The sequence below is a fragment of the Cricetulus griseus genome, chromosome 2, assembly GCF_003668045.3.
Source record: "Cricetulus griseus strain 17A/GY chromosome 2, alternate assembly CriGri-PICRH-1.0, whole genome shotgun sequence".
NCBI classification, from domain to species: Eukaryota; Metazoa; Chordata; class Mammalia; order Rodentia; family Cricetidae; genus Cricetulus; species Cricetulus griseus.
In genome coordinates this window covers 12,109,258-12,136,265 of record NC_048595.1, presented here as the reverse complement: position 1 = coordinate 12,136,265, position 27,008 = coordinate 12,109,258, and the positions used below count along the sequence as shown (strand labels likewise).

The following is a 27,008-nucleotide window of genomic DNA, read 5'->3' as shown; positions in this document are numbered from 1 at the left end:
CTCACAAACACACACACACAATCCAAACCGTTTCCCATGCCCCCCCACCTCCCCAACATCAGTCTTTCTTTCTTTCTTTCTTTCTTTCTTTCTTTCTTTCTTTCTTTCTTTCTTTCTTTCTTTCTTGTTGTGCCAGCCACCTCTCCGTCTAGGAGGCCAAATGCAAGACTGCTGGTGGGCAGGCGAAAGTACACTGTGGGCAGGGCCTTCTTTGGCCAGAGTGAGATGGGAGAGCCACTCCTGCAAGCTCTCAAAAAGCAGACACCAGCTGTCCTTAGCTCCCACTAGAGGGGGTGGGGCAAGCAGGGTTTCTGCACCCTTCTCCACAGAAAGCACAGTCTGTCCTCCAACCAGAAACCACCAGCCCCTGTGGGTAGGCCCTAGACAAGGAGCTAGCAGCCAACTCCCTTCCTGCCCCCTCCTGGGGGTGGCCAACCCTCTTGCTGAGGCTCTGTTCCAGCTCCCTCATAGAAGGCCCCTGGTTTCAGGAAGGTCTAGGGCTGTGTTATGGATGTTGTGGGCCATTGCTACAGGGCATAAGCCAGGGAACCAAATGTGGTGGGATTCTATAAAACTCAGCTCACCACCTTGGCCACCATAGCTGCCCTAATCTCACACCACAGCACCCACTCCCAAACATGTGTGCTGGCCAGGAGAGGGGAGGCCATCAGGCTGGCTGAGGGATAAGGCGAAGTGCATGGGAAAGACTAGGAAGCCTGAGAGCACCTGGTGGGACACAGCTACCCCCTCAAGCCTCTCTCTCCCCACCAAGAGCCAAAGCAAATCTCCAGGCTCAGGGACAGAAATGGCCTGCATACCAGCCTCGTTCTGATAAGAAGGGAAAGGGCAGCAGAGGCCTCTGAGAAACCTATCAACCAGCTGCCTCAGCAATGCGAAGTTTTTCTTTTCCCAACTCTTCTCCAACTTTTCTACTCCTATGGTACTCATTTCACCCAGGAAACGTACCAGGTATAGTTTCTGAGCCAGGGCTATCAACAGATGTGGCACGCCACAGGTCCTTAAATGTTCTAGTCTGTCTACCTCTGACCACACCAGCAGAGGCCTGGAGTCCTGAGCCAGACTCCTCTGGGCTTGTGCTGACAGCAAACACTGGACAAGTGCCACCTCTGCCTGCTCTGAGCCCCGAGTATAGTCTCCTCCCCGACACTCCCTGCCCTACCCACCTCTAGAAGCAGCAAACCTGTCTGGTAGGGAGCCACCCTGAGGGGTATGGAAAGGGGAAATCTGTCACTTTCCCCATTTCCCACAATACTAGAGGTGGGGTTGGCACCCTCCCCCTGGCTCTCTGAGCTGTCTCTAGGCAACTTAGCTGGGACTTAGCTGGAGGAAGGCAATATAGGCACAGTGCTCATCTACTACTGGGGGCTCCAGAGCCCTGCCTTTTCTGGGCAGCAGTAGGAATACAGAAGCTAAGCTCACCAAAATCCTATTGGTTAATGTTTCTAGCAAATTTCCTAGAAACATCTTTAAGTGACTACCAAACTACCCTTTCTCAATTAAAAATTCATTAAACTGCTAAAACCCCTTCCATGCACTTTTTCTTGCAAATCAGATATTTGTATAAACAAACAAAAATAGGAAGAAAAAAAAGGAAAGGATATTTTCAATGGAACTTACTTTTAAGTGATGGCGACATGCACTTGGGGTGGGTGAGGGCAGTTCTCATTTGTGTTTTGAAATCCCAAATTAATGAGCATGATAAACTTATTGCTGGCACTGGCTTTACCCCAAGTAGCACTGTCTGACCCTCTACTCTGAGTCCTTGGTAGGTTCCCCCAATCCTCCCCTAATCCCCACCCTTTCCCTTTCTATTGACTTGGGACAGCCCTTGTCAACATGCCAATCACAGTGGGAAGGTGGGGAGGCAGAGGTCACAGTGCATGGGGTTCAAGGTCACAGTGGGCGGAGCAAGGGGGATCACAGTGCAAGTAAGTCAGGTCGTTCCCTCTGCTCAAGTCCAGATGTCTGCCACGGCAGTGCAACCCATGGCAGACAATCCAGGAGGCGATGGCGGCGGCGGCGGCAGCGGCATCCTTTCTTGCCTGCATTTATCTGCGTTGTTTGAAGCCTTGTGACCCATCAGGACCCAAAGGCTGTCTGATCACATTACTGGGCTGCCTGCTGTCTTCGGGTTGGGAGATCCTGGTTGGCCTAAAGGAAGATAAGAAAGAGGAAGGCCTTTAGGATATAAAAGATGCCCAAATCATTCTTTTGTACCTGTTTGAGTGTGGGGACGTGTGCATAGGTGTGTGTGTACTGCCAGAGACGTCAGGTGGCCTCTACTGCTCTCCACTTTATTTTCCAAGACAGGGTTTTACTGAATCTGGAATTCACCACCTGACTACGCTGGCTGGCCAATGAGCTTCAGGGATCCATCTAACTCCTCCACACCCCTCTGTCCCACACTGGGTGGGGTTACAGTCACTTGTAGCTTTGCTTGGCTTTTATTTATGTGGGTGCTGGGGAGTCGGGTCCTCATGCTTGTGCTGCAGCACTAATACCAACTGAGCCACATCTCAGCCTGAAGTCCCTGAACCTTAAAATCAACCCATGGCTGAGGTTGGGGTTTTACCAGCCAACTGGAGGTACTGAGCTGAGCCTACTTCTTTGGCAAGCAGATTAGGGACATTTTCCACTGTGGCAGCTCCCTGTGGGAAGGAGGTAGTGGTCCACAGTCTATGTTAACCTCTAGCAATTACAGCATTGCCCCCTCCCCCCGCCCCAACACCCTCTCATTTGCATTACTTATTTGTAAACAGAGGGAGTGTGTGTACCCCATCCCATGGAGGGAGGAGTAGCCATGGGCAGCACCTCTTGCACAGAACCACCAGTGTTGGGCCCCTAGCTACGCGCTTAGGAGCGAGCTGGCACCCACCTGTCTGCCTCCTGCTTCCCTCCAAACCACGAGGCTAGCTGCTGACTCCTAGTACTAGAGAAGACAGAAGGAAATGGACTTTTCCCACTCCAGACAGGTGCAGACTAAGAGGAGAAAACAGAATGGATGTTCCTTCAAAACAACGCAGCACTGGACATGGTGGCACATGCCTGTGACAGTGCCAGGGAGGCAGGAGGACCACCCTAAGTGCAAGGCTAGCTGGGCTACACTGAATTCTACGCTAGCATGTGAGAACCTGGTCTCAAAAAGCCAAAAGGCAAACCAAAACAGCACCAAGAAGGGACAGAAAAGGAACTCAACTGTCCAAGCCCAGAATAGCAAGTCAAAGATGGCTTCAGGGCGGAGGACTGGAGCCAAGTTCCGAGGCAGGCTGCCTGTCTAACAGTCTTGAGGCCAACAGTGCAGTCCCCAACACTGGGGAGAAAAGAAGGAACAACAGTCTGTGTGGTATGGCAGGCTGAAATCCTACCACTGGAGAGGCAGAGGCAGGAGAACTGCCAGCTAGCCTAAGCTACAGGGTGAAACTGTCAAAAGACAAAAGTTATGGGCTAGACATGTGTCATAGCATGTATGAAGTCCTAGATTTAATTCCATTTCTATGTAAACCAGGTGAGGTGGTACACGCCTGGAATCCCACCCAGCAGTCAGGAGGTAGAGACAGAAGGATCATCATTCAAGGTTATCCCATCTGTAGTAGTGACTTGGATGCTAGCCTTTGAGCTACACGAGACCCTGCCTCAAAAATAGGCTTTTGAGGGGGCTGGAGAGATGGCTCAGAAGTTAAGAGCACTGACTACTCTTCCAGAGGTCCAGAGTTCAATTCCCAGCAACCACATGGTGGCTCACAACCATCCGTTATGAGACCTGGTGCCCTCTTCTGGTGTGCAGATATACATGGAGGCAGAATGTTGTACACATAATAAATAAATAAAATCTTTAAAAAAAAAAATAGGCTTTTGTATGTTTATGTGTGCATGCTAACATCTGGTTGTTCCTCAATCTTCAACCATATTTTCTTTTTACAAAAATGTTAAATCTAGCATGAGCTCTAACTGGTCTTAATAATAAAAACCCAGAGTCAGATATTGGAGTTAATACTTAAGAGAAGCAAAACAGCCAGCCACTAGAGAATTCTTACTCCTACCAATGTTCAGACCAAAGGGGCCAACCTGTCTCAAATTGCATCCTCAGACTTACTTAGACTGCACTGCTCCTCAGACTGCAGTGAGCTGCTGTCTCCTCCTGCCTTATAGTCCTCTTCGCCCAGCCCTATCCCTTCCTGTCTTCACCTCCTAGTGCTGGTATTAAAGGCATGTGACTACAAGTGCTGGGATCACCTTTGTACGGGCTCTCTTTCTTTTTTAGACTGGTTCAATTTCATGTAGCCCAGGGTGGCCCTGAACTAACAGAGATCCATCTGCCTCTGTCTCATGAGTGCCGGGATTAAAGGTGTGCACCACCACTGCCTGGCCTCTGTGGCTAACTAGTGTGGCTAGCTTTGCACTCTGATCTTCAGGCAAGCTGTATTTGTTAGAACAAACAAAATATCACCACACTTACACTTACTGTGTGTATGTACATGAGTATACATGAGCAGCCCAAAGCCTGAGAACGGAGGTCAGAGGTCGACTTGCAGGGGCTGGTTCTCTCTCCACCCTGACAGTTCCAGGGACTGAACTCAGGCAGTTAGACTTGGCAGCAAGCGCCCTTACCCCCAGCTAAGCCACCTCAGAAGCCTGTGCCCAGCTTTGACGTGGGCACTGGAATCCAAACTCAGGTCACACATGCATGTGCTGGAGCGCTCTCCGGACTGAGCCATGTCTCCAACCTCCTAAGCAGGTTTTGTTTTGTTTAATTTTGGGCATTTATTTATTTTAAGACAGGGTTTCTCTGTATAGCTTTAGCTATCCTGGAACTCATTCTATAGACCAGGCTGGCCTTGAACTCACAGAGATCCATCTGCCTCTGCCTCCCTGTTACTGGGATTAAAGACGTGCACCACCACTACCCGGCTCCAAAAGCAGTTTTAACAAATACTATGTTATCAGAGAGTAACACACATAATTCAAATCTAAAATTAAAAAAAAAATGAAAATATCAAAATTTCAGCAAAAACTCACTTGGGGCTGCTGGAGACCCAGGTACTGGGCTTTTTTTTTTTTTTTTTTTCTGGGGTCCTGGGCAGAGCTCAGTACCTTATGGCCATTTGCTCACTGGTAAACACACACCCAATGGCTGACAGAGCCTGAGTCAAAGTCCATCCTCTCCGCTCTGTGCAGCCTGCCTCCTGGTGCCGATACACTGTGGAGGCGGCCCATCAGCTAACCACACTTAACACCCAACAGCACCCCTAGGCTGGAAAGAGCTTCGCTAGTACAGCGCTTGCCTCTCAAGCTGAGGACCCCAGTTCGATTCCCAGAACCCACATAAAGGTACCGAGAAGACTGGTGTGGGGCACATTCTACTTGTCCCTCCCACTGCCCTGCCACTGCTGGCAGCCACACTCACCTGTCAAGGATGGGTTTCTCCTGCTCCTCCTCGGGGCTGGCACTGCCCAGGATCCGTCTCCGGGCCTCTGCGTACTCTGCCTCCCGCTGGGCTAGGGACTTGACAGGAAGAGCTGGCCTGCTGGTAGAGTTGGGGCTGCTGACCACACCGTTGCTGGTGGGCCTCTTGAGGATGCGGATCTGTGGAGGGGGCCCCGTGGGAAGGCTATCGTCTTGAATCACAATGGGCACTTTGGGAGGAGATTTGGATTTCCTGCTGACAAAGAGCAAACATAGCTTCACAAATCCCACAATGACCAGAAGGCCCATCCAAGTCCCCATCCTCCTCCTCCTCCTCACTGTCCTCTCCCTCCTACTAAGTATTCACCTGGCCCATGAGCAGACAACTGCACTCCCACTCAAGCAGGACAGCAGCCTTGCCACCAGCTCTGCAGGGCACAGGAACTGCTCCATAACTCTAACTGCAGGGCCAGCTCACCACCTTGTGTCCTGGGACTTCCTCTCCATGTGCACCACAGGTCCAGCAAGCACCATTTGACCCTTGAGGCCAAAACATTCCACACCCAAAATTAAACTACTGATGAAAATCCCAACTTCCCTACACAGACCAGAGCATGAAAGGCTGGTGAGCTGGGAGCCCCTCTGTGCAGGTCTCCCACAGCATGTGCTCAAAATAAGATAATACACAGGCATTGCCATGCCACCCTATCTGGCAACAAGCAAGACAGGATTTACCAAGCTCTGCCTTCTGGCCAATGATCTGTGCCTCTCAGACAGGCTGCACCAGACAAGCAAGTCACCTCCACACAAGCCTTTGAACAGAGAAATCTCCCTTACCAGGGCTCTCTGCTCTGTTGGGCGGCGGCGGGGCTAGGGCGAAGGCCGATCCTAGAAACAGTGCTTGACAGTGCTCAAAAGAGAAGCATTCTCCAAGGTAAGTGCACGTGCACATCCATGCCAGGGGGCCACAGCAGAGGTGACATTCCCCAAACAAAGAGGCCAACAACACCAGGCGGGAGGAAACAGAAGCCACAGACGAGAACGGGAGCAAGTCAGGGTGACCATCCACACCAGCCACCAGGGCCACCCCAGCCCTGTCAACCAGCTCTAACTCACAACCACTGAGACCTCTGCCAGAGCCTGGGTTGTCAGGAAGGGTGGAAGGGTCCTGGGTGGGTGAGAGTTGCATGGAAAGGGACCTGTGACCACAGAGAGTAGCTCCTGGGAAGAGTAAAGGAGTCAGCAGTCTGATTACAACATCAGGAGTCTGGAAAGCCAGTGTGGGGCAGGGGCCTCCCAGAATCCCCTGGGGGAGTGAATGTAGCCAGTTCTACTCTATTGTTTGTCCCTGGAATACTTAAGCCCACTCTGAAACCCACTTCCCATGCTGCATGGATGTGAGAAAGCAATTCTTAAAGGTCTTGCAAGAATTTCCTACAATCTTTCCTTCCAAGATATCCAAAACTCAAGTCACCAAGGTCACAGAGAAGTCATCTGTCCAAACTCTTCACTACAAAAGACACCAATGTCCAAAGGGAGAAACAACTCACTCCACACCACAGAGCGACTGTGGCACCATCACACCTATACCCAAATCCTGCAACCTGTCACCTTCCCTCTTTCAATGACATGACCTCACACAGGGCCCACAGAGGCTGGGGGCAGGTGGAACACCTAGCCTCATCCCAAAGCCTCAAAATCCAGTGTCCTCATCTAGTAGGAGGGGAGAGCTCGCTGCCCAGGAGCCTGACTTCTAAGGCTACCAGCCAGCTGGAGAACACTGCCTGCCCAGCTCTCCAGCAGCAGGGAGCATGAGCCCTCACGCCAGACATCAGCCTTACCTCTCCTTTTGTGTGATCTTCAGTTTTTTTTCCAACCGTCTGTCTATTTCCTAGAGGAAAAAAATGTATATAAAAGTGGAAAAAAATCTCTCTCAAATAAAACCTTAAGCCTCTATTTTTCCAAGCTAAGGGCAGTGTCCTCTCTATAGCCAGGGACATGGCTGTGTCCTCCAACTAGACCTGAGGTTTGGGGACCTGGTCCCCTCTGCAGGTCCATCTCCCCTTAGTCCCATGACCACAACAATAGTTCTGGACCTCACCATTAGGCTGGGTTCTTGGCATAGCGTCTAGCCCATCTCCTGTTCTGGCCTTCAAAGTCACTCCAACCACTCCAACTTTCTCAACACACATCTAACCAAGTCATGTCCCCCACGCAACTGCTCGAAGGGCCACATCTGGGCTCTGCCTCTCCCTATCTCTATTCCACTGTTCCTACAACAGGACTGAACTGTCGGTCCCCAGAACCCAATGAGCTGCCCCACTTGTCTGCAGCACCCTCAGGCCCTGTACACCCCATTTAGCCTGCATAACCCAGACACCTTCTCTCCCTTGCAGTCTTCTCTGACTCCAGACGTGCACTGAGCACCTGCTCCTGGGGTTGCTCTCCCTTTTACAGCCCTTCCCAGACACACTTGTCAATGGGCTCATAATCTAGTTTGTACTGACACAAGCTTTCTGTGGTCAGCACTTAGGGAAAGGGGGGTAAGAGAGAAGCCTGCTGTCTGCAAAGTAGACCCAGGGAATCTTAGGGTGAACCAGAGGGAAGATTTCTCACAAAACCTGATTATCACAAAGCCAGCATTGTAGAAAAAGGTAAAACGAGACTGAAGATGAACAGGTGAGACCATCATCCCACACATGAGGACCTCAGCCTGGGGGAGTTCTCTTGTCTAGTACCAGGGATTCCAGATAGTTGCATGTGAAGTGGGGCAGGCACATAGCTAAGGCTCAAACCTCTAGGCTCTGTGTGTGTCCCACTCTCTGAGGACCAGCTCCTGGAAGGAAAGGGACTATGTACTCAGCAGTGTTTCTCTGGAGAGGGTGCTCAGCCACAGGTGATTCTGCCTGAGGGGCACCTGGTAAGGTCAAGACTATGGTGGGAGTGAGGTAGAGGCTGCTACTGGGTGGAGACTGCTAAGAGTCCTGCAATTTAGGGCAGCCTAAATTGAGGAACAGCTCCCAAAGTCAATGGTGCCCAGGCTGGAGACTCTTTTTTGTTTGTTTTTTGTTTTTTGTTTTTCAAGACAGGGTTTCTCTGTGTAGCTTTGGAGCCTATCCTGGCACTCTGTAGACCAGGCTGGCCTCGAAATCACAGAGGTCCGCCTGTCTCTGCCTCCCAAGTGCTGAGATTAAAGACATGTGCCACCAACGCCCGGCCGAGACCCTGTTTCTAAGACACAAGAGATCTGGTGTCTTGGCACACATCTACAATCCCAGCACTAGGGAAGGCAAGGTGACCATCCACACCAGCCACCAGGGCCACCCCAGCCCTGTCAACCAGCTCTAACTCACAACCACTGAGACCTCTGCCAGAGCCTGGGTTGTCAGGAAGGGTGGAAGGGTCCTGGGTGGGTGAGAGTTGCATGGAAAGGGACCTGTGACCACAGAGGGTAGCTCCTGGGAAGAGTAAAGGAGTCAGCAGTCTGATTACAACATCAGGAGTCTGGAAAGCCAATGTGGGGCAGGGGCCTCCCAGAATCCCCTGGGGGAGTGAATGTAGCCAGTTAAGGAGTTCAAAGGCCACATTCCAAACCACAGCCACAGTGAAAATTCCTTGGGGTGGTGGTGCTGTGTTTTTCTCAGCACCCAGTGTGCATATGTCCCAAGAATGGCTGTGCTCTACAAGGGAGAAGACAGTTCAAGCTGGCCAGCTCCATCAGCATCATCTAAAGCCTGGTGCACGCCTTTAATTCCAGCACTCGGGAGGCAGAGGCAGGCGGATCTCTGTGAGTTTGAGGCCAGCCTGGTCTACAGAGTGAGTTCCAGGATAGGCTCCAAAGCTACACAGAGAAACCCTGTCTCGAAAAAAACCAAAAAACAAAACAAAAAACAAACAAACAAAAAACAAACAGGGGCTGGAGAGATGGCTCAGCGGTTAAGAGCACTGACTGTTCTTCCAGAGGTCCTGAGTTCAATTCCCAGCAACCACATGGTGGCTCACAATCACCTTGAATGGGAGCTGGTGCCTCCTGCTGGCATGCAGGCAGAAGACTGCATACATAATAAATAAATAAATAAATAAATAAATAAATAAATAACCTTAAAAAATGTAAAAAAAAAAAAAAGATGCCCAGAGCCTTGATGGTGTTATCAATAAACACTAAAGCCCTGACACTGTTCTGAGTAGACGTGGGGCAGCTGGGTTGTCTGGGTGTACCATGCCTCTTCTAGAAGATGACACTGTGCTCTGGTAAGTGGCATGCTGCACTGGGCTATACCATGTGGACACTAGCGTGGCCAATGACACCATCCATGCCTGTGATACCAATGAGTGAAGGCTGAGGCAGGATGGAGCTCTGGCTCTTCCTAGGGGTCCCAACTTCACTTACAGATAAGGCAAAAGACTTCATAAGGTAGAACGAATATAGAAGGAATCCCGCCTACACAGAGCAGTCCAGTCTCAAAAGACACACAGGTGAAATGATGAAACCCAGGCCTCTTGGCCTGAAGAACAGCAAAGGTAGAAAGAGGAGCCCTGGGATGAAGGGCACACTGTCTAGACAGGCTGGTCCCTTGGGAGGTAAAGGAGTGTGCAACCCCAGGTGAGCGAAGCAGTGTCTCACTGGCTGCTGATGCCCTTGCCCTCAGTGTGTGTTGTAGAGCCCCTGGCAGAGCTGTGGTGGAAGCCAGAAGTATGATGGGAAAAGATCATTCTGGAGGAGGGGAAAGAGCAAGGAAGGGCCTCAAATAGCCTACTTTATTACTTTAAAAAAAAAGTTTTTTACATGTTTTGCCTGCATGTATCTATATGTGCTGCATGCAGAAGCCAGAAGAGGGGCTATTATTAATAGCACTAGCTGGAGAGAAGGCTCAATGGGTAAACTGAGGACCTGAGTTCCAATCCCTAGCACCCAAGTAAAAGCTGTGCACAGCGATACAAGCCTATACCCCAGTCCCTGGAGATGATCAGGTCCCAGGGGCTTGATGTTTGCTGGTCCGATATGCTAGCTGAAATGATGAGCTCCAGATTTAGTAAATGACCTTGCTTCCCCTGCCCGCCCCCATGAGGTGGAATTGTGGTGATTGATAAAGTCGGCCTCTGACCTCCAAATCTGCATGCACAGGTGAGTCACCACATATACACTGCACACATACAAAGATGTTGCAGTGCATGTGCACATATGTGCATGGTGGCACATAACTGTAATTCCAGCACTTGGGAGGATGAGAAAGAACGGCCCCAAGTTCCAAGCCAGTCTGGGCTACATGGCAATACTTCATCTCAAACAATCCAAAGCAGGCTGGAGAGACTGCTTGCTTGGTGGCTGAGTGCTTGGTGCTTTTGCAGAGGCCTGGAGTTCCAGTGTGCACACCAGTAGGTTCACAACTGCCTGTAACTCTAACCCAGGATCAGAAGCTCTCTTTTGGCCTTGGTAGGCACTTGCATGCATGTGTACATACTTCTACACACATATATGAACACAAATAATATTAAATCTTTTTTTAAAATGGGGCTAGAGCTGGAGAGACAGCTCCGAGGTTATGAGCATTAACAGTTCTTCCAGAGATACTGAGTTCAATTTCCAGAAACCACATGGTAGCCCTCTTCTGGCTTGCAGGCAAAATGCATGCAGAAGGAACATGGTATAAATAATAAATAAATAAATCTTAAAAAAAAAAATGGGACTGGAGAGTGCTCAGTGGTTAAGAGCACTGGCTGCTCTTCCAGAAGTCATAGATTCGATTCCCGGCAACCACATGACCATCATAACTATCCATAACTGTAGTCCCATGGGATCCAATGCTCTCTCCTGGTATGCAGACACACACGCAGACAAAATACTTTTTTTTTTTTTTTTTTTTTTTTTGAGCCTGTTCTGGAACTAGCTCTTGTAGACCAGGCTGGTCTCTAACTCACAGAGATCCCCCTGCCTCTGCCTCCCGAGTGCTGGGATTAAAGGCGTGCGCCACCACCACCCGACGACAAAATACTTATATACATAAAATAAATCTTAAAAAAAAAGTCTAAGAACAACTACATACACACAAATTCCCCCCCCCCAAAAAAAACCCCCACCACATTAAAAGGTGGATGACAGAACTCAGTATGGTGAGAAGGGGAGAGGAAGGAGAGAGGACAAAGGAGGGCAATCAGGCTATTTGGGGCCTCAGTGTGAAGAGCAGCAGACAGACAGTACTACTGCAGCTACCCTTTCTCAGATGGGAAAGCCCAGAAAATGCTTCATCGGGGTAGTTCCCCCAGGGGTAGTGAAGCCCTGAGGGACAGAGCCACACAGCCACACTCATAGAAGAACAAGCCCAAATGTTCCCCAGGGACAATACAAGGACAGGAGGCAGTGGCTTGTCCTTTCTGGGGCTTGGCTGCTGTTGCCAGCTCCCCAACCCCGCCACAGTATCCGGTCAAGGGAGATGGTGAGCTCTTCCCACACCACCATAGCAGCTAACACCTCTTTGTGACTGCTGCAACCAACCTAACCCTTAGAATCCAGCAAGCTGCTTTCAATGAAGCTTTGGCTCTAGATTAGAAATGCCCCCTCTTTATTGGTAATACAGTCAATAACCTTCCGCAGGTAATTTCTACCAGTCTTTTTCTGGCTTTTCTCTCACACTGATCTTGAGCTTGGCGAACAAGAAGTCAACTCTCCAAACTGGCCAGAGCCAGGGCAAGGATATGTGTGGGGGAAGGTGCAAAGAAGAAACCACAGGGCTGACTGGTGTTACCTCGCACACCTATAATCCTAGCACTGAAGAAGAGGTAGGCAGACCTCTGTCTGATCTATGTAGCTAGTTCCAGACCCACAAAAGACATTGGTAGTCATGTCCCTGGTTCAGGTTAGCCAGCAGAGTTGTGTCCTGGCCAAGGTGCCTTAAGGTTCACACAAACCTGGGCAGGATTCTGGCTCTTCCTGAGGTCCTCAATTTCACTTAGGGACAAAGCGAAGGAATTCATAAGGTAAGACAAGTATGGTGGCTCATGGCTGTATTTCCAGCTTTTGAGCTCCTGAGGCAGGAGGATTACTTTGAAACTGAAGCCAACATGGGCTACTGGTGAGACTGTTCCAACAAAGACTGACAACTTCCTAAGGAGAACCAATCTGTAACAGCCAAGTCTGCTCCATAACAGAACAATCAGGTAGAAGGTTCTGGTTGTCTTTAAAGGGCCGTCTCTTGTCCAGATGTGCATCCCACAGAGTTCTGCAAACACCTGCACAGCCCATTTCTGTGCCTGTGTTGCAGTCCTGCAGTTTTATGTCGGCTCAGATTGGCTGGGCTGGCTGTCCCTGCTCATTCTACTCCTGGCAACCCCATCCTTGGGGAAGATTCCAAAATTCTGATACCCCAGATTCAAAAACTAAACTAATGTCCAAGATAGTCCAGATTATAAATACCGGTATATGTACTTTTGATGCCGTTAAAAATTATAAAAGCAGGGCTGGAGAGATGGCTCAGCAGTTAAGAGCACTGGCTGCTCTTCCAGGTCTTGAGTTCAATTTCCAGCACCCACATGGCAGCTCACAACCATTTCTAGTGGAATCTGATACCCTCTTGTGGTATAAAAATCATGCATGCAGAAAAAGCACTCATATACATAAAATAAATATATCTTTAAAAATTCAACTATGTATGGGCTAAGTTAAAGCACACAACAAAAAGTCAGAAGCACACTTGAGGGGGTTGAGAGAGAAGCTCTCTAAGAGGCTGAGGCCCTTTCAGTACCGATTTGGGCAAGCCTATTTTCCATTCCACTTCCCACAAAACATCCCTCCCTCCTTTGTTACTCCCACAGTGAGGGAAAACATTCCACTTTAATTAAGTGGGTCACCACAGGGCACAGGATCCAGCTCTGACTCTCTCTGAGGAAGCCTAGGCTTTGTCAGTTTTCATGTCCATGCTTCACTAAAGACGGCGGAGAGCTGGAGAGCTTCATTTAAGGAAGACCTACTGCAAAGCAGGTGTCCTCTGCCCCGGGACCTGGGGTGAGCAGACCAGCTGTGCTGCTGGGGGAATCCAGACAGTAAGAGACATGAGCAAACCACAGAACCTGTGTTGTGTGAACAGTGTTATGGCCAGACCAGAGCACATGGAGAGCAATCCTGGCCTGTAACTCAGGGAATGGCAAGCAGATAAAAGCAAAGAGAAAAGGGCCCAAGAAACAAGGGAGAAAGGATGTAAGATGAGTAGAAGGAAAAGACGAGGCAGTGCCTCTGAAGGCTTCTGGACAAGTTGGTCTCACCTGTCAGGGAAAGGTTCATCAAAATCCCCCTCCCATCATGCATTCACCCTCAGGGTGTCTGCACTGGCCCAGTGTTAGCAAACCCTGGACACGCCCACTCTCTGCACTAGCCCCACCTGCACACCACTCAAGCTGTAAGTACCAAGTGCACAAGTACCAGAGTTCCCACTCAGTTCAGAGTGTAAAACAGTGCAGTTATAATCTTTTAATCATGAAAAAATTAAGCTTATTTATTGTATTTTATGTGTGTGAGTACCTGCCTGTATGTATGTACCATCTGTGTGCCTGCTGCCTGTGGAGGTCAGAAGAGAGCACCAGATCCTCTGGAACTGGAGTTACAGGCTGTTGTGAGCCATCAATAGATGCTGGGAATTGAACCCAGGTCCTATGCAACCGCAACAAGTGCTCTTAACCACTGAGCCATCTCTCTAGCTTCATATTTAAAAATCTTTAACAGAGAGTACATGATGGGATGATACCACTTCTGATGTACGGAGTAAAATTTAAAACATTAGGTTGGGTGTGGTAGATAGATCTCTAAGTTCTAGGCAAGCCTGGCCTACATAGAAAGTTCTAGGCCAGTCAGGACTATATGATGAGCCGGCCTCAAAATAGGAAAGGAGGGAGGGAGGGAGGAACATGCCAGGACAACACACACCTGTAATCCCAGCACTCAGGAGGCAGAGGCAGGTGGATTCCTGTGAGTTCAAGGACAGCCTGGGCTACTTAGCAAGTTTCAGGGCACAGCTAGAGGCATACAATGGACTCTGTCTCAAAACACGAAGGAAGGAGGAGGAGGAAGAAAGCACTCATGGCTCACGCGGCACCTTCCTCTGAACACAGTCTTACAGCCTGACATCAGAATAAAACAGGGTCCCAATACAAGGAGCACAAGCCCACAACCAGCCCCACTGGGGAGGGGACATTATCAGCCTGGAAGCAAGTAGCACTTACCTAGTACCCAGTGCTGTTTGCAGACCCTGCCTGAACCACACTCACCACCTGGCTTCAATCAGGCTTCACTTCCACTGAGCCAAGCCTATCCAAGTTGCCAAGGGGCCCATAGCTGCCTGACTCATAGATCCTGAATCCTCTTCAATCCTTCAGCCTTCCAGCAGCAGCAACTGCCCACAGCTTCTTCCTTAAGTTGTTTCTTGGCCCATAACCACTCCCCAGATCCCGTCTCTGCCCCTGGAGCTCCTTGCCACTCTCCTGGCGTTTGGAGGCTAGAGGAACCACAGTTCAGACACCTCTTCTACATTCATCATGAAGCTGGATTGATTGATTGATTGATTGATTGATTGATTCATTCATTCATTGTTTAGAGATTGGTCTCACTATGTAGCTCTGGCTGTCCTGGAACTCACTATGTAGAGCAGGCTGGCCTCAAACTCAGAGATCCACCTGCCTCTGCCTGACAAGTGCTGGAATTAAAGACCTATGCCACTATGTCGTCTCTCTCTCTCTCTCTCTCTCTCTCTCTCTCTCTCTCTCTCTCTCTCTCTCTCTCTTTTTTTGGTTTTCCGAGACAGGGTTTCTCTGTGGCTTTGGAGGCTGTCCTGGAACTAGCTCTTGTAGACCAGGCTGATCTCCAACTCACAGAGATCCCCCTGCCTCTGCCTCCTGAGTGCTGGGATTAAAGGTGTGCGCCACCACCGCCCAGCTCTGACCACGGTTTCTTACTGTAAGGTAACAGCATCTAATGTTTCTACTAAATCTGGCTCCCAGTGTCTCCAACCTCATGGGCCACTTTCCCTCCCCATTTAGCCACCACACTGGCCTCAACTGTTCAGCAGGCAAAAACAATTGCAAGGCACAAGCACTCATTGTTCCTTCCTGGAATGCCTTAGTAGGTTTACACAGCTACTCCTGCACTGAAGTCTCATCTTTTACTCTTGTTCTGGTATTTTTTTGGTTTTGATATTTTGAGACAGGGTCTTTCTACATAGCCTTGGCTGTCTTGGAATTTGTAGTATGCCTGCCTTGGCTTCCCAAAACTGAAGTTACAGGTGTAGAGCCATCACACCAATTCTGTTACCTTCGGCCTCTCAAACCCAGGTTTATAAAATGCATTCTGCCCAGTCATTAATACTTTCTATGCCCCTAAATCCCTTGCCTTCTTCTGTTAAGTGCACATATAAAACATAGGCCATCTTACCCACCAGAGCTTTGAGAGCACAAGTTTCATGCACCACACTTGGCCCAAGAGCCTAAAACAATGCTTGACATACCAATCTGTTAACAGTCCTAATGGTGCAATTTGAGATCTGTCCCAATTTTACAGATGGAAAAGAACCAAATCTGAGAGGTTATGTCACAACCACAATTCCAGTATAGATTGGAGCAAGGATCTCAGCTGGGTTTGGCAGTGTCCAAGGAGGTGATTACACACATTCAAAATGGAGCTACAGTTGGCTGGGGGTGCAGCTCAGAGGCAGAACACAGGCTAGGCATGAGTGAGACTCTGTTCCATACCCTCTACTCTGTGTGTGTTTGTGTGTGTGGTGTATTCCGTGGTGGGACAACAGGACCAGCATTCTCTACGTGGCACCTTCTCTGGTCACCATCTCTAATCCCTGCCACAACCAAGGGGTTTAACCAGTCTGGTGAATCCTCAAGTGATGACTTGACCAAGGACACACAATTGGGGATAGAACCAACTAGCTTCTAGCACCCAGGCAGGCTGGGTTCGAACAAGCCCATGTTTCCAAAGAAGGGCAGGGTGGCTTTATGGTCAGCCAGGCAGGCTAGAAAAGGAAATAGCTCTTCAGCAGAAACCAGACCCAGCAATTTAAAAGGACCCCAGCCAAGAGGGCCTCAGAAACTGCAAATTGCAGCCCTGACACAATGGAATGTTTGGCTTTGGACACTTCAGTCTTAGTGTGGGAGGAAATCCATGCAGGGCAAATAAAACAGGGCAAAGTCTATAGCACTCCACTTAGTGAGGTTTTTAATTGTTTTACCAGTCTGGTTTTCCCATAGCACTGAGTAATATTACTCGTACAGAAGAACAGTACATTAGTCCTCAGAAACGGAAGAGACCCCTCAGGCAGTCTTAAGACCTGTGAGCCCTCAGGCTGTGCTGCTGGGGCCAGAGTGTGAAGCAAAGGTCTCACTCACCTCAGCCTTCACTCTCTAGCCCCCAGGACAAATCTATCAATTCAGTTTTACAAATGAGAATGAAGCTGAGAGAAAGGCAGGAAGCTAGACCTGGCGTGAAGCCCCCAGGGAAAGTGATTTCTGTGGCCACACAGGGAAGAAATAAAGTGAGACAACCTATCCTTCCTAAGGAAGACACCTTGCCACTTCTCCCAAAGAAACTCCCAAGTGGGCTGGCTTTGAAGAACTAATCAAGTTACTATGACATTGCCACCTCCAATTTTACTTGAACACCCAAGGGTGCTCTTATCAAAGCCTAGTTTGAATCCATCAGTGGCACATAGAAGGCACAAGAGAACGCAATGGGCCATAAGACACACAAAGAGGGGACTCCAGGAGAGGAGAGCAACCAGGACCCAAGTGAAGGCACTCAAGCCCAAAAACCTGAGCAGAAAATATTTGCATTCTCTTTTTCACCCGGCCAAGAGCTAAAACAGTTACTTCAAACCAGATGAAGGGAGGCTGGGGCAGGGCGTCACAAGTTCAAGGTCCACCTGGGCTACACAGTGAGATAGAATAAAGAAAGGAATGTTTCATGTAAGATTTCCACCAGCCAGCACCTCACTGGCAGTCACTGTTTTGGGTGTTAAAACAGCTTCTTTAGTGCCCAACTCAACTCCTGAGGCAGTAATGTCTTAGCTCACCCCTGTTACAGAAACAGGTCAAGCCCAGGTGAGAGCCCTGAAGAACTTCAAAGGAACCAACAACAAAGCGTGCTAAAGCATTTTATTAGTTAATTACCTGGTGCCAAGCAAATGTAAACAACTGGAACAAGACCAATAGGGGCTGAAATTAACCTCATGATTTCCTTTCTTTGAGCAGGGGAACGGGTAGATCAACTTCCACTCTAAAGGTGTAGTGAGAGGTCACCTCACTGTCTCACAAGCCCTTCCTGCAAGGGTCTGTAGGGTCTGGGTGGTAGCGTCTGTTCACCAGAAAGCAGTGCAGACAGCAACAGAAAAAGAACTGACATCTGGAGGGAGGATCACTAAAGCTTTGTGTACTGGCTGATTTTATGTCACAACTAGAGTCATCAGAGAAAGGGAGCCTCAGTTGAGAAAATGCCTCCATAATACCCAGCAATAAGGCATTTTCTTAATTAGTGGCTGATGAGTGAGGGCCCAACCATTGTAGATGGTGCCATCTCTGGGTTGGTAGTCCTGGGTTCTATAAGAAAGCAGGCTGACCCCCCCTCCGCCCCCCCCACAAAAGCCAGGCAGTGATGGCGCATGCCCAGCACTCAGGAGGCAGAGGCAGGCAAATATATGAGTTTGGGGCCAGCCTGGTCTATAGAGTGAGTTCCAGGACAGCCAGAGCTACACAGAGAAACCCTGTCTTAAAAAAACAAACAAAAAGAATGCCAACCCTGACCACTCCAGACTCCTATACAACTCATCCAAGCATCAAGGTCTCTACTGTCCACATTTCCTATTCTTTTAGGAACAGAGTGACTTACTTCCTGTGTACAGAGCAGATGTCTCAACACCAGGGACAAGATAATATACATACAGACCACTGATGGGATTTGTTCCTAATTCCTGCATGTTTGCTTTTTTAATCTTAATGTTTGGAACAACATTCTGCAAAAACAAGATGTTAGGAAGTTGAGTGTCAGAGGCCAACAGAGTTAAAACTATTCATGTACTGAAATCTCTGGAGTTACTAACAGTGCTTCTAATGACATGCCAGCCATAGCCTCAGCCACCATAGCACTACCTACAAACAACAGCAGAGGGCTGCAGCTGTAAGCTCAGCGGCACTTATGCCTACAATACACAGGCTCCAGTACCACAAAAATAGATAATAAATTAATTTTTAAAAAAATTATGGACTTTGGCCAGGCAGTAGTGATGCACACATTTTATCCCAGCACTCAGGAGGTGAAGGCAGGCAGATCTCTATGAGTGTGAGGTCAACCTGGTATATAGAGCAAATTCCAGGACAGCCAGGGCTATATAGAGAAACCCTGTACTGAAAAACAAACAAAACAAAAAACAATTCTGTACTTTGGCCACAGGCAGGTAAAGTATTTAAATGCAACCTCCTCTTAGGAAACCAACACGTCAGTATCTTCATAGGAGAAATTATCTATCTATGTTATTGTTATGTCAGTGAGGGAAGCATTAAGAAAACACTGTGTAGACAGGCGGTGGTGGCACTCGCCTTTAATCCTAGCACCTGGGAGGCAGAGGCAGGCGGATCTCTGTGAGTCTGAGACTAACCTGGTCTACAAGAGCTAGTTCCAGGACAGCTAGGGCTACAGAGAAAACCCTGTATGGAAAACAAACAGAAAACACTGTGCTTGGTGGAGGCCAGCCAGGGGCTGATGCTCTTTAAGGGTGGCCAATGTCCTCTAGATGAGGGGACTGTTAAGAACACGTCTGGGTCACTACATCTCCACGACAGCAACTTTCTTTTGCAGGATTTCACCACAGCTTTAGAGAGACACGATTCTCTCCTGCAGAAGAAAAGGCAAGGCCCACAGTTCACTGCAACCACGGCAGCTCCCTCGAGCTGCTCGTGTATCCAAAGCAGGCTGAGAACAGGCCCCTCCTGCAAACCCAGTGAACAGGGCCGGGAGCCACTTCTGAAAGGCTCATTGTCCAGAGCTTCTCTGAGGTTGCAAAAGCAGATCTCTTTCCCAAGCTCAGGGACAGCTGCCTCACAGCCACCATGTCTAGATTGGCCATAAGCTCTGCACAAAACCCCTTCTGAGAACACTGTAGGTTCTGGGACTCAGACTTCCTGAAGACGAACAGTTGCTTAAAAGCCTTCAGGCTTGGTAGACCTGAGTGCCCTTGTTACCATAAAGATGGACAGAAGGAAATGGGCACTACAGAGCCCCAACCTAACTCATATGTTGTTTTGTGTCCACAACACAGTCAACTGCACACATTCAAAAGTGACAACAACCACATCTTGAAGAATATGGCCACTACTCCAAAGAAAAGGTAAAGATTCAATCTCTTAAACAAAAATCCAATGGCATCTTGCCTCTGCTACAGGAAAGGGGAGTGGGTAGGAAAGCAGCTATTTAAAACTTTCCACTGCGTTATGGACAAAATTGCAGCTTCCAGCTTCCGGCTTCCAGCTCCCAGCAGCAAGTTCAAAGCACCCCTGCAAAACTCTCTGGCTCCATCTTTTTCCACTGAGCCCTGCCAACCTTATGCCTCCAGCCAGAAGGAAATACTTGCAGTGTCCCAGCTCCCTACACTGCCTCATCCATGCATACACTGTCGACACTACCACCTGCCCAGTGACCAGACGGCTCCGTTCAGCTCAACCCTTCTTCAAATCTTTTATTGTTCCTCCTTTTTCCTGAGACAGTCTCCCTGTGTTACTCAGGCTGGCCTCAAACTCAGGAGGCCAGCTTCCTGAGACTTGGGATTACAGGTATGCACCATACTCTCTCAGCTCTTGGTCTTTCAAAGCCCATGGAAGCATAGCTCCTACACATGACCTTCTCTGGTACCAGTCACAGCACCTCATTTGCACTTCTACAAAGCACTGCTGTTTCTCTCTTTCACTGGACGAGGCCCAGTGCCTGACACACACTGAATATGTTTATAGGCTTTCACACCACCAAGCGTCACCGATGGGGCAACATCCAGATGACTGGCTTACTCTGGTGTAAAGTAAACATACATCTGAATTCTCAATCCGGAAGACCAGTTACCTAGTTATCCTTTAACTTGCACAAGACATTTTTTGGGACATGGACATGAACGCAGCAGTAGAGCCCTTGCTGACACATGTGAGGCCCTGGTGTTCAATCCTGGTACAGCCAGGGGTCTGGGAGAGCTTGATGTGGAGGCACAGGTCTACAATCCCAGAGGCAGGAGGACCTTGTCTAAAAGCTCCATGAGATCCCACTTTTAAAAAAAGTGTACAGGGGAGTAAAGGTGCTTGATGCCCCAAGTTCAACCCCAGGAACCCACACGGTAGAAGGTGAACCAACTCTTGCAAGTTGTTTTCTGACTTCCACATACGAGTTCCCCCCCATCTTCCCCCACAATAAATAAATGTGAAAAAAAATAGTTTCTTCCTATTAGCTGCTTAATCTGAGAATGAAAAAAAAAAAATCAAAGGAAACTCCAGGGATCTAGGGAAATGAGAGGTGGGCAATGCTTTATAACCACCAATCTAACTTCACCTATCACCCACCTTTTTATAGGAGAGGTGGCTCATCATCAGCAAAATTAGCTAGGGCGTGTTTTATGAATTTCTTTTGTCTAAACAATTAGTGTATATAAACTAGTCTCAAATCATCAGAAATGAGGCTGGACATGATGATGCAAGCCTTTAATCCTAGCAGACAGGTGGACCTGGGAGTTCAAGGTCACCCTAATCTACAGAGTCTGAGGACAGCCAGGGCTACACAGAGAAACCCTGTCTCAAACAATCTCGGATCTAGTTTCTGGGGCAGGAAGATGTCTTCCAATTACAAACCACTCTCACTGCCATTTGAGATTTGCTGAAGATAGATGGCACAATTCAAAATTTGAAGTATGGGTCAAGGTATGCCTGTGCTTAGCGTGGGAAAGGCCCTAGGAATAATCCTCAGGGCACTCCCTACCAATAAGGTCTGAATCAACAGTGACTCAGTTCTGTATTTCACCTCTCCCACCAAGCACGCTTTAAAAGAAGCATTTCTTGGCCGGGCAGTGGTGATGCACACTTTTAATCCCAAAACCTAGGATGCAGACTCAGGTGGATCTCTTTGAGTTCGAAAACAGCCTGGTCTGCAGAGCAAGTTCCAGGACAGGCTCCAAAGCTGTTTCAAAAAAAAAAAAAAAAGTTTTCTTTGGTGAAAGATAAGTTACACCCACAATCTAATTTTTAGATTGTAGCTGTAACCTCTCTGAAACATCCAAAGGAGGAAAGCATCCACAGATGAGCAGCAGCCAGCTTACAAAATATCTTCAATTCGGAACAACCACACTCTATACTGGGTATTACGAAGACATTCAAGAAAGGAAAAAATGACTTCAGATCTTGACACGGGAAAGAAATTCTAGCATGATACAACTTTGCCATGTTGGAGGGCAGCAATCCCATGGATAATGGTGTCTCTGGGTCCATGGAGTCTGCACACTCAATTTTACAACCAGCCAACTCCCATTTCCTAATCTTCTCTCTGCTTCCATCCAAATTTTGGTCTAATTGTTTTGAGCTTTTTCTCTTTTGGATGTTGGGCACATTCAAAACTCATTACCAGTAGGGAGACCAGGCAACCTATAGCTAATTGTTACACCAGCAACTGCTGGCATTTGAAAAGCAATTGGACACAGTGGTGTGACAAGCTTCACTCCTCCCCACCCTTCTCCTTCAAAGGTGCTGAGCATTTAAGGAATCAAATCCATGACAGATTTAGAGGTCAGGTGTGGTGGCCCAGCCCACACTCGGAAGGCTGAGTCAGGAGCACTCACTCCTTTGCATTTGGAGCCAGCCTGACTACAGCAAGAAAGGCTGACATTGGCAAACAAACAAATCTTCAAATAAGTACCCAAGGCCAGGCACTTGGGCGGCAGAAGCAGGTGGATCTCTAAGAGTTTAAGGATGGCCAGCCAGAGCTACACAGTGAACCCTTATGTGGTGGGCTGAATGAGAGAGGCCCCACAGACTCCTGTGTTTGAATGCTTGGTTCCCAGGCTGTGGAAGTGTTGGGAAGGATTAGGAGGTGTGGCCTTCCAGCCAGTGTCTTGTTCTCTGCCTGCTGCCTAAGGATCTGGATGTTAAGCTATTAGCTTCAGCACTATGCCTGCCTGCCATCATGGCCCCTGCCTTGATAGCCATAGACTAGCCCTCTGAAACTTTAAGATACTGTGTCTCAAAAGCAAAGCAAACATTAGAAATGAAAGCCAGTGGTTGGGCTGGAGAGATGCTTCAGGAGTTAAGTGCCTACGGCTCTTGCAGAAGAATGGAGCTCCATTGCTAGCACTCCCATCAAGTGGCTCACAATGGCCAGGGAATCCCATGACATCTGCCATCCTCATGCACCTACACATTCGAGAGTACAGTACACTCTCACTTTCTTAAATAAAAATAAATCTTAAAAAGAAGACGGGGGTGGGGGATGGGGGGGAGGTGGCATGAGCTTTTAATCCCAGCACTCCAGAGGCAGAGGCAGGAAAATCTGTGAGTTCCAGACCAGCCTGGTCTGCATAGCAACTTCCAGGACAGCCGAAACTACATAATGAGACCCTGTCTCAAAAAAGGAAAAACAAAAACAAACAACAACAACAAAAAAGCAGCAGCAGCCCAGAGGTCAGGAAACAACTCAGAGTCTATGCTTGGTATATATGTAGCCTGGGGAATACAATCAACACGGGGGAGGGGAGGGACGACAAGCAAATGAGATAGGTAATGCCCAAATCAAGTCTTTTCAAGGTAAGAAGGTGGCAAAATGGTAGCAAAGGAAATCCATTTTGAAATCAGTCTTGGAGTCAAATCCCCAAACCTCAATATCCTGTCTATAAAAGCAGAGCAACTTATAAGCAGCATGTTTCAAAACTGAATTAAATAAAGATACATATAACCTTGCCACCTGCATTTAATCCCAGCACTTGGGAGGCCAAAGCAGGTGGATCTCTGAATTCCAGGCTAGTATAGTCTACTGAGCAAGTTTCAGGATAGCCAAGGCTACATAAAACCTGTAAAAACCAGGGTTCTGAAACCCTGTCTCAAATAAACAAACAAATAAATAAATTAGTGTGCTTGGAAATAAATAAGGTTTTTCTTTTCCTTTTTTTTTTTTTTTAATGCAGGGATAACCTGAGGCTGTCCGGGTGATTCACACACTCCTAGTGATAGACAATAAATGCTTCTACCGGAAATAGTGCATTTTCTGGCAGAAGTCACTATTGTGCACACTTCCTAACACATAGCACACACTCGAAAATATTTGTGGAATGAATAAATACCCAAATGACACCTGTTGCTCTCTATACAAATCTTTAACTTGCTGGGTGCGGTGGCACACACCTTTAACCCCAGCACTCGGGAGACAGAAGCAGGCAGATCTCTGTGAGTTCAAGGATAACCTGGTCTACATAGTGAGTTCCAGGACAGCCAGCGCTACACAGAGACCTTGCCTCAAAACAAAACAAGAAAACGAAACAAACACCTTGATTTAAGCTGGAAGGTATCTTAAAAACTACTAACTAAGCTCTTAACCAAGCACACCTTCAAATGCTCGATTATGTTAAATGGGAAAACATCTCCAATCTTTCGAGAAATGCTGAACCAGCGGAAAAAAACGTCGAAGCCAAGTTTCAACATTCCTGTGAAGATACACCCACTGCTGCACTGATCCGAAGCGCCAGGGGCGGACAGACCCGGCTTCTCTTCTCCCCTGGCCTAAGTGACTCCTCACACATCAGCTTTTGAACCCAACACCGCACAGGCACGGACACATGGTCACCAAAGACACATGGAGGATTGCCGTCGAACCCAACTTTCTAAAATTACTATATTAATCAAGAACCTAGCAGAAGAGTCTCTACTTGAGATCATTTTGTTGTTGTTCCTGTAACTTTTGGAGGCAATCAAATACTCCCAAATCATTCCGATCGGTAATCCCCCCTTCTCCTCGCAGGCTTGGGGGCTATCTTACAAATCACACCCTTCTTCCCTTCCCTCCCCCGGGACCAACATACTCCGAGATCCTCCCCCAATGCGCAGATCATTGGGTGGGTCTCGGGAAAGAGCGGATGCTTGCTGAGTTTAGGGGAGCTCTGCTGAGATCCCCAGGAAACCCAACTGCCTCAGGCTCAAGGAGTAAAACTGGAAGAAAGAAAAAGGAAAATAAAGAAGAAAAAACCAGGCTCGCCCACCGAGGCGGAAGGCGCACAGCGGCGGGGGATTTCGGCTCAGCGCCCAGTGGGTCCCAGAGGACACATGGTTGCTTGCTCCCCGCTATCTGGGGGCCTCCTCCGGCTCTTCCTCCCGAGCCAGGCACGCCGCCCGAGCCCCTCCTTCATCAGACAGAGCACAGGAACTTTAAAATGGTCCCTGGGGCGCGAGGACTAGAGAGAGTGGCCCGGGGTAGAGGGTGGGGCGGCCTGAACGACGCGCACACCGCGGGGCAGACAGACACCCGGCAAAGGCGGAGGGAGAAATGGAACGCGGCCCCTTTAAGAGGCCTTCACGGCGCTCCGGGACCGGGAGCCTCTCTTCTACCTCCGGCCCGGTGTGTGGGACCCTTCCTAGGGGAAAACTATCCCCAGACCCGCTCCCCGGAGGCTTCCCTCACGCCAGGTCCGCCCGGCCCTGCCACGGGGCGGCAGCTCCTCCTTACCCCGCTGTCTGCCGCCTCCTCCCAGCTCTCAGCGACCTCCTCATCTTCCATCTTACTCGCCGCTTTCCCTCCTCCCCCAACCCCTCCCCGCGCCTGCGCCTTGAAGCGCGCCTCGGTCGCGGGCGGAGGCACGCAGGGCTTTCCTCAATGGACCACGCCCCCTCTCCCAGCCCGGAAGGGGCTCCCCGCCAAGCCATGAGCGAACCTGGTCCGCCATCATGGAAGAGGGCAGCGAAGGGCGAGGACGCCCATCTTTGTTGAGGTCACGGCTTTTCCCTCGTTTACGGGAAGAGTTCGAGAACTGTGTCCTTTGGAACCATCTTCTCTAAGATGAGGCAATCATTGAAAAAGCTTTTTTTTCCTCCAAAATTTGAATCTCAAAGGAAAAAAGTGAGCCTAAGTTTTTCTTTTTCGCCGGGCGTTGGTGGCGCACGCCTTTAATCCCAGCACTCGGGAGGCAGAGGCAGGCCGATCTCTGTGAGTTCGAGGCCAGCCTGGTCTCCAGAGAGAGTGCCAGGACAGGCTCCAAAGCCACAGAGGAATCCTGTCTCTAAAAACAAAACAAAAAAACAACAAAAAAAAGGTTTTCTTTTTCTTCTTATTTGAGCCTACGTTTTTCTAAGTTACAGGGTATAAAACGTGGTTGTGTGTTTTGTTCTACAACCTTCTGAAAACACTTATACACAAAACATGGTGTTAGCCGGGCGGTGGTGGTACATGTCTTTAATTAATCCTAGCACTTAGGAGACATAGACAACAGAACTCTCCGAGTTTGAGGCCAGCCTGGTCTCAGGACAGCCAGGACTACACAGAGAAACCTTGTCTTGAAAATCCAAAATAGGCCGGGCGTTGGTGGCGCACGCCTTTTAATCCCAGCACTCGGGAGGCAGAGTCAGGTGGATCTCTGTGAGTTTGAGGCCAGCCTGGTCTCCAGAGTGAGTGCCAGGATACGCTCCAAAGCTACACAGAGAAACGAAACCCTGTCTCGAAAAAAAAAAAAAAAAAGAAAGAAAGAAAAAAGAAAAAGGAAATCCAAATTAAACAAATACATAAATAAAGCATTGTATTGTGTCTGAATAATCACGGCAGACCTGGCCGCGCCCCTTGGGATCCTGTCTGTGTGTCTGCACATGGCAAGCAGCCCTGGCTCTGAATGCAGGTGCAGAGGTCTCTTTAAGAGGTAAACCCTGGCAGGGTGGTGGTGGCGCACACTTTTAGTCCCAGTACTCAGGAGGCAGAGGCAGGCAGATTTCTGTGAGTTCGAGATCAGCCTGCTCTACAAGAGCTAGTTCCAGGACAGCCTCCAAAGCTATAGAGAAACCCTGTCTCGAAAAACCAAAACAAAAATCAAAGAGGCAAACCCCACCCACTTTTTCTCTTCTCTCTTTTCTGCCTTTTCTCTGAGGAGGCAGCTGTCTGTCTTGCTGTCTCTTTCTCTCTCTTATCTCTTCCCTTCCCTTATTCCCTTCTCTTCACCCAATAAACTTTCCACAGAAGTTCTGTCCATAGGTCTGTCTGTCTCCGCTAAAGGTCTGATCTCTCACCAAATTATTACAGTCTCTATTTGATAGGGTGAAATTTTTGCAATATGTTTTTACTCATAAAACAGCATTCTAGGGCTGGAGAGATGGCTCAGCAGTTAAGAACACTGACTGTTCTTCCAGAGGACCCAGGTTCATTTCCCAGCACCCACATGGCAGCTCATAACTGTGTCTGTAATTCCAAGATCTGACACCCTCACACAGACATGCAAGCAGGCAAAACACCAGTGAACATAAAATAAAAATAAATTATTTAAGAAACAAAACCAAGCCGGGCGTTGGTGGCGCACACCTTTAGTCCCAGCACATGGGAGGCAGAGGCAGGCAGA

General features: G+C 48.7%; 1 protein-coding gene across 1 annotated transcript; it reads right to left on the bottom strand.

The window, feature by feature from the left end:
- Positions 1 to 62: 62 nt before the first annotated feature.
- On the bottom strand, positions 63 to 25,258 carry Szrd1 (SUZ RNA binding domain containing 1). Its single transcript, XM_027399906.2, has 4 exons — positions 25,139 to 25,258; positions 7,266 to 7,315; positions 5,426 to 5,677; positions 63 to 2,172 (listed from the first exon to the last, which is right to left on the bottom strand). Exons 1-4 carry the CDS (start codon positions 25,187 to 25,189, stop codon positions 2,070 to 2,072), a joined length of 456 nt encoding a protein of 151 aa, XP_027255707.1. The 5' UTR covers positions 25,190 to 25,258; the 3' UTR covers positions 63 to 2,069.
- Between the last annotated feature and the right edge of the window lie 1,750 nt (positions 25,259 to 27,008).

Excerpts from the sequence above, each read along its gene's own strand:
- Szrd1 (XM_027399906.2), bottom strand. The coding sequence starts at position 25,189 with ATGGAAGATGAGGAGGTCGCTGAGAGCTGGGAGGAGGCGGCAGACAGC. Across the intron at positions 7,316-25,138 it reads AGGAGGCGGCAGACAGCGGG|GAAATAGACAGACGGTTGGA; the intron begins GTAAGGAGGAGC and ends TTTTTCCTCTAG. Across the intron at positions 5,678-7,265 it reads AAGATCACACAAAAGGAGAG|GAAATCCAAATCTCCTCCCA; the intron begins GTAAGGCTGATG and ends CTTTGTCAGCAG.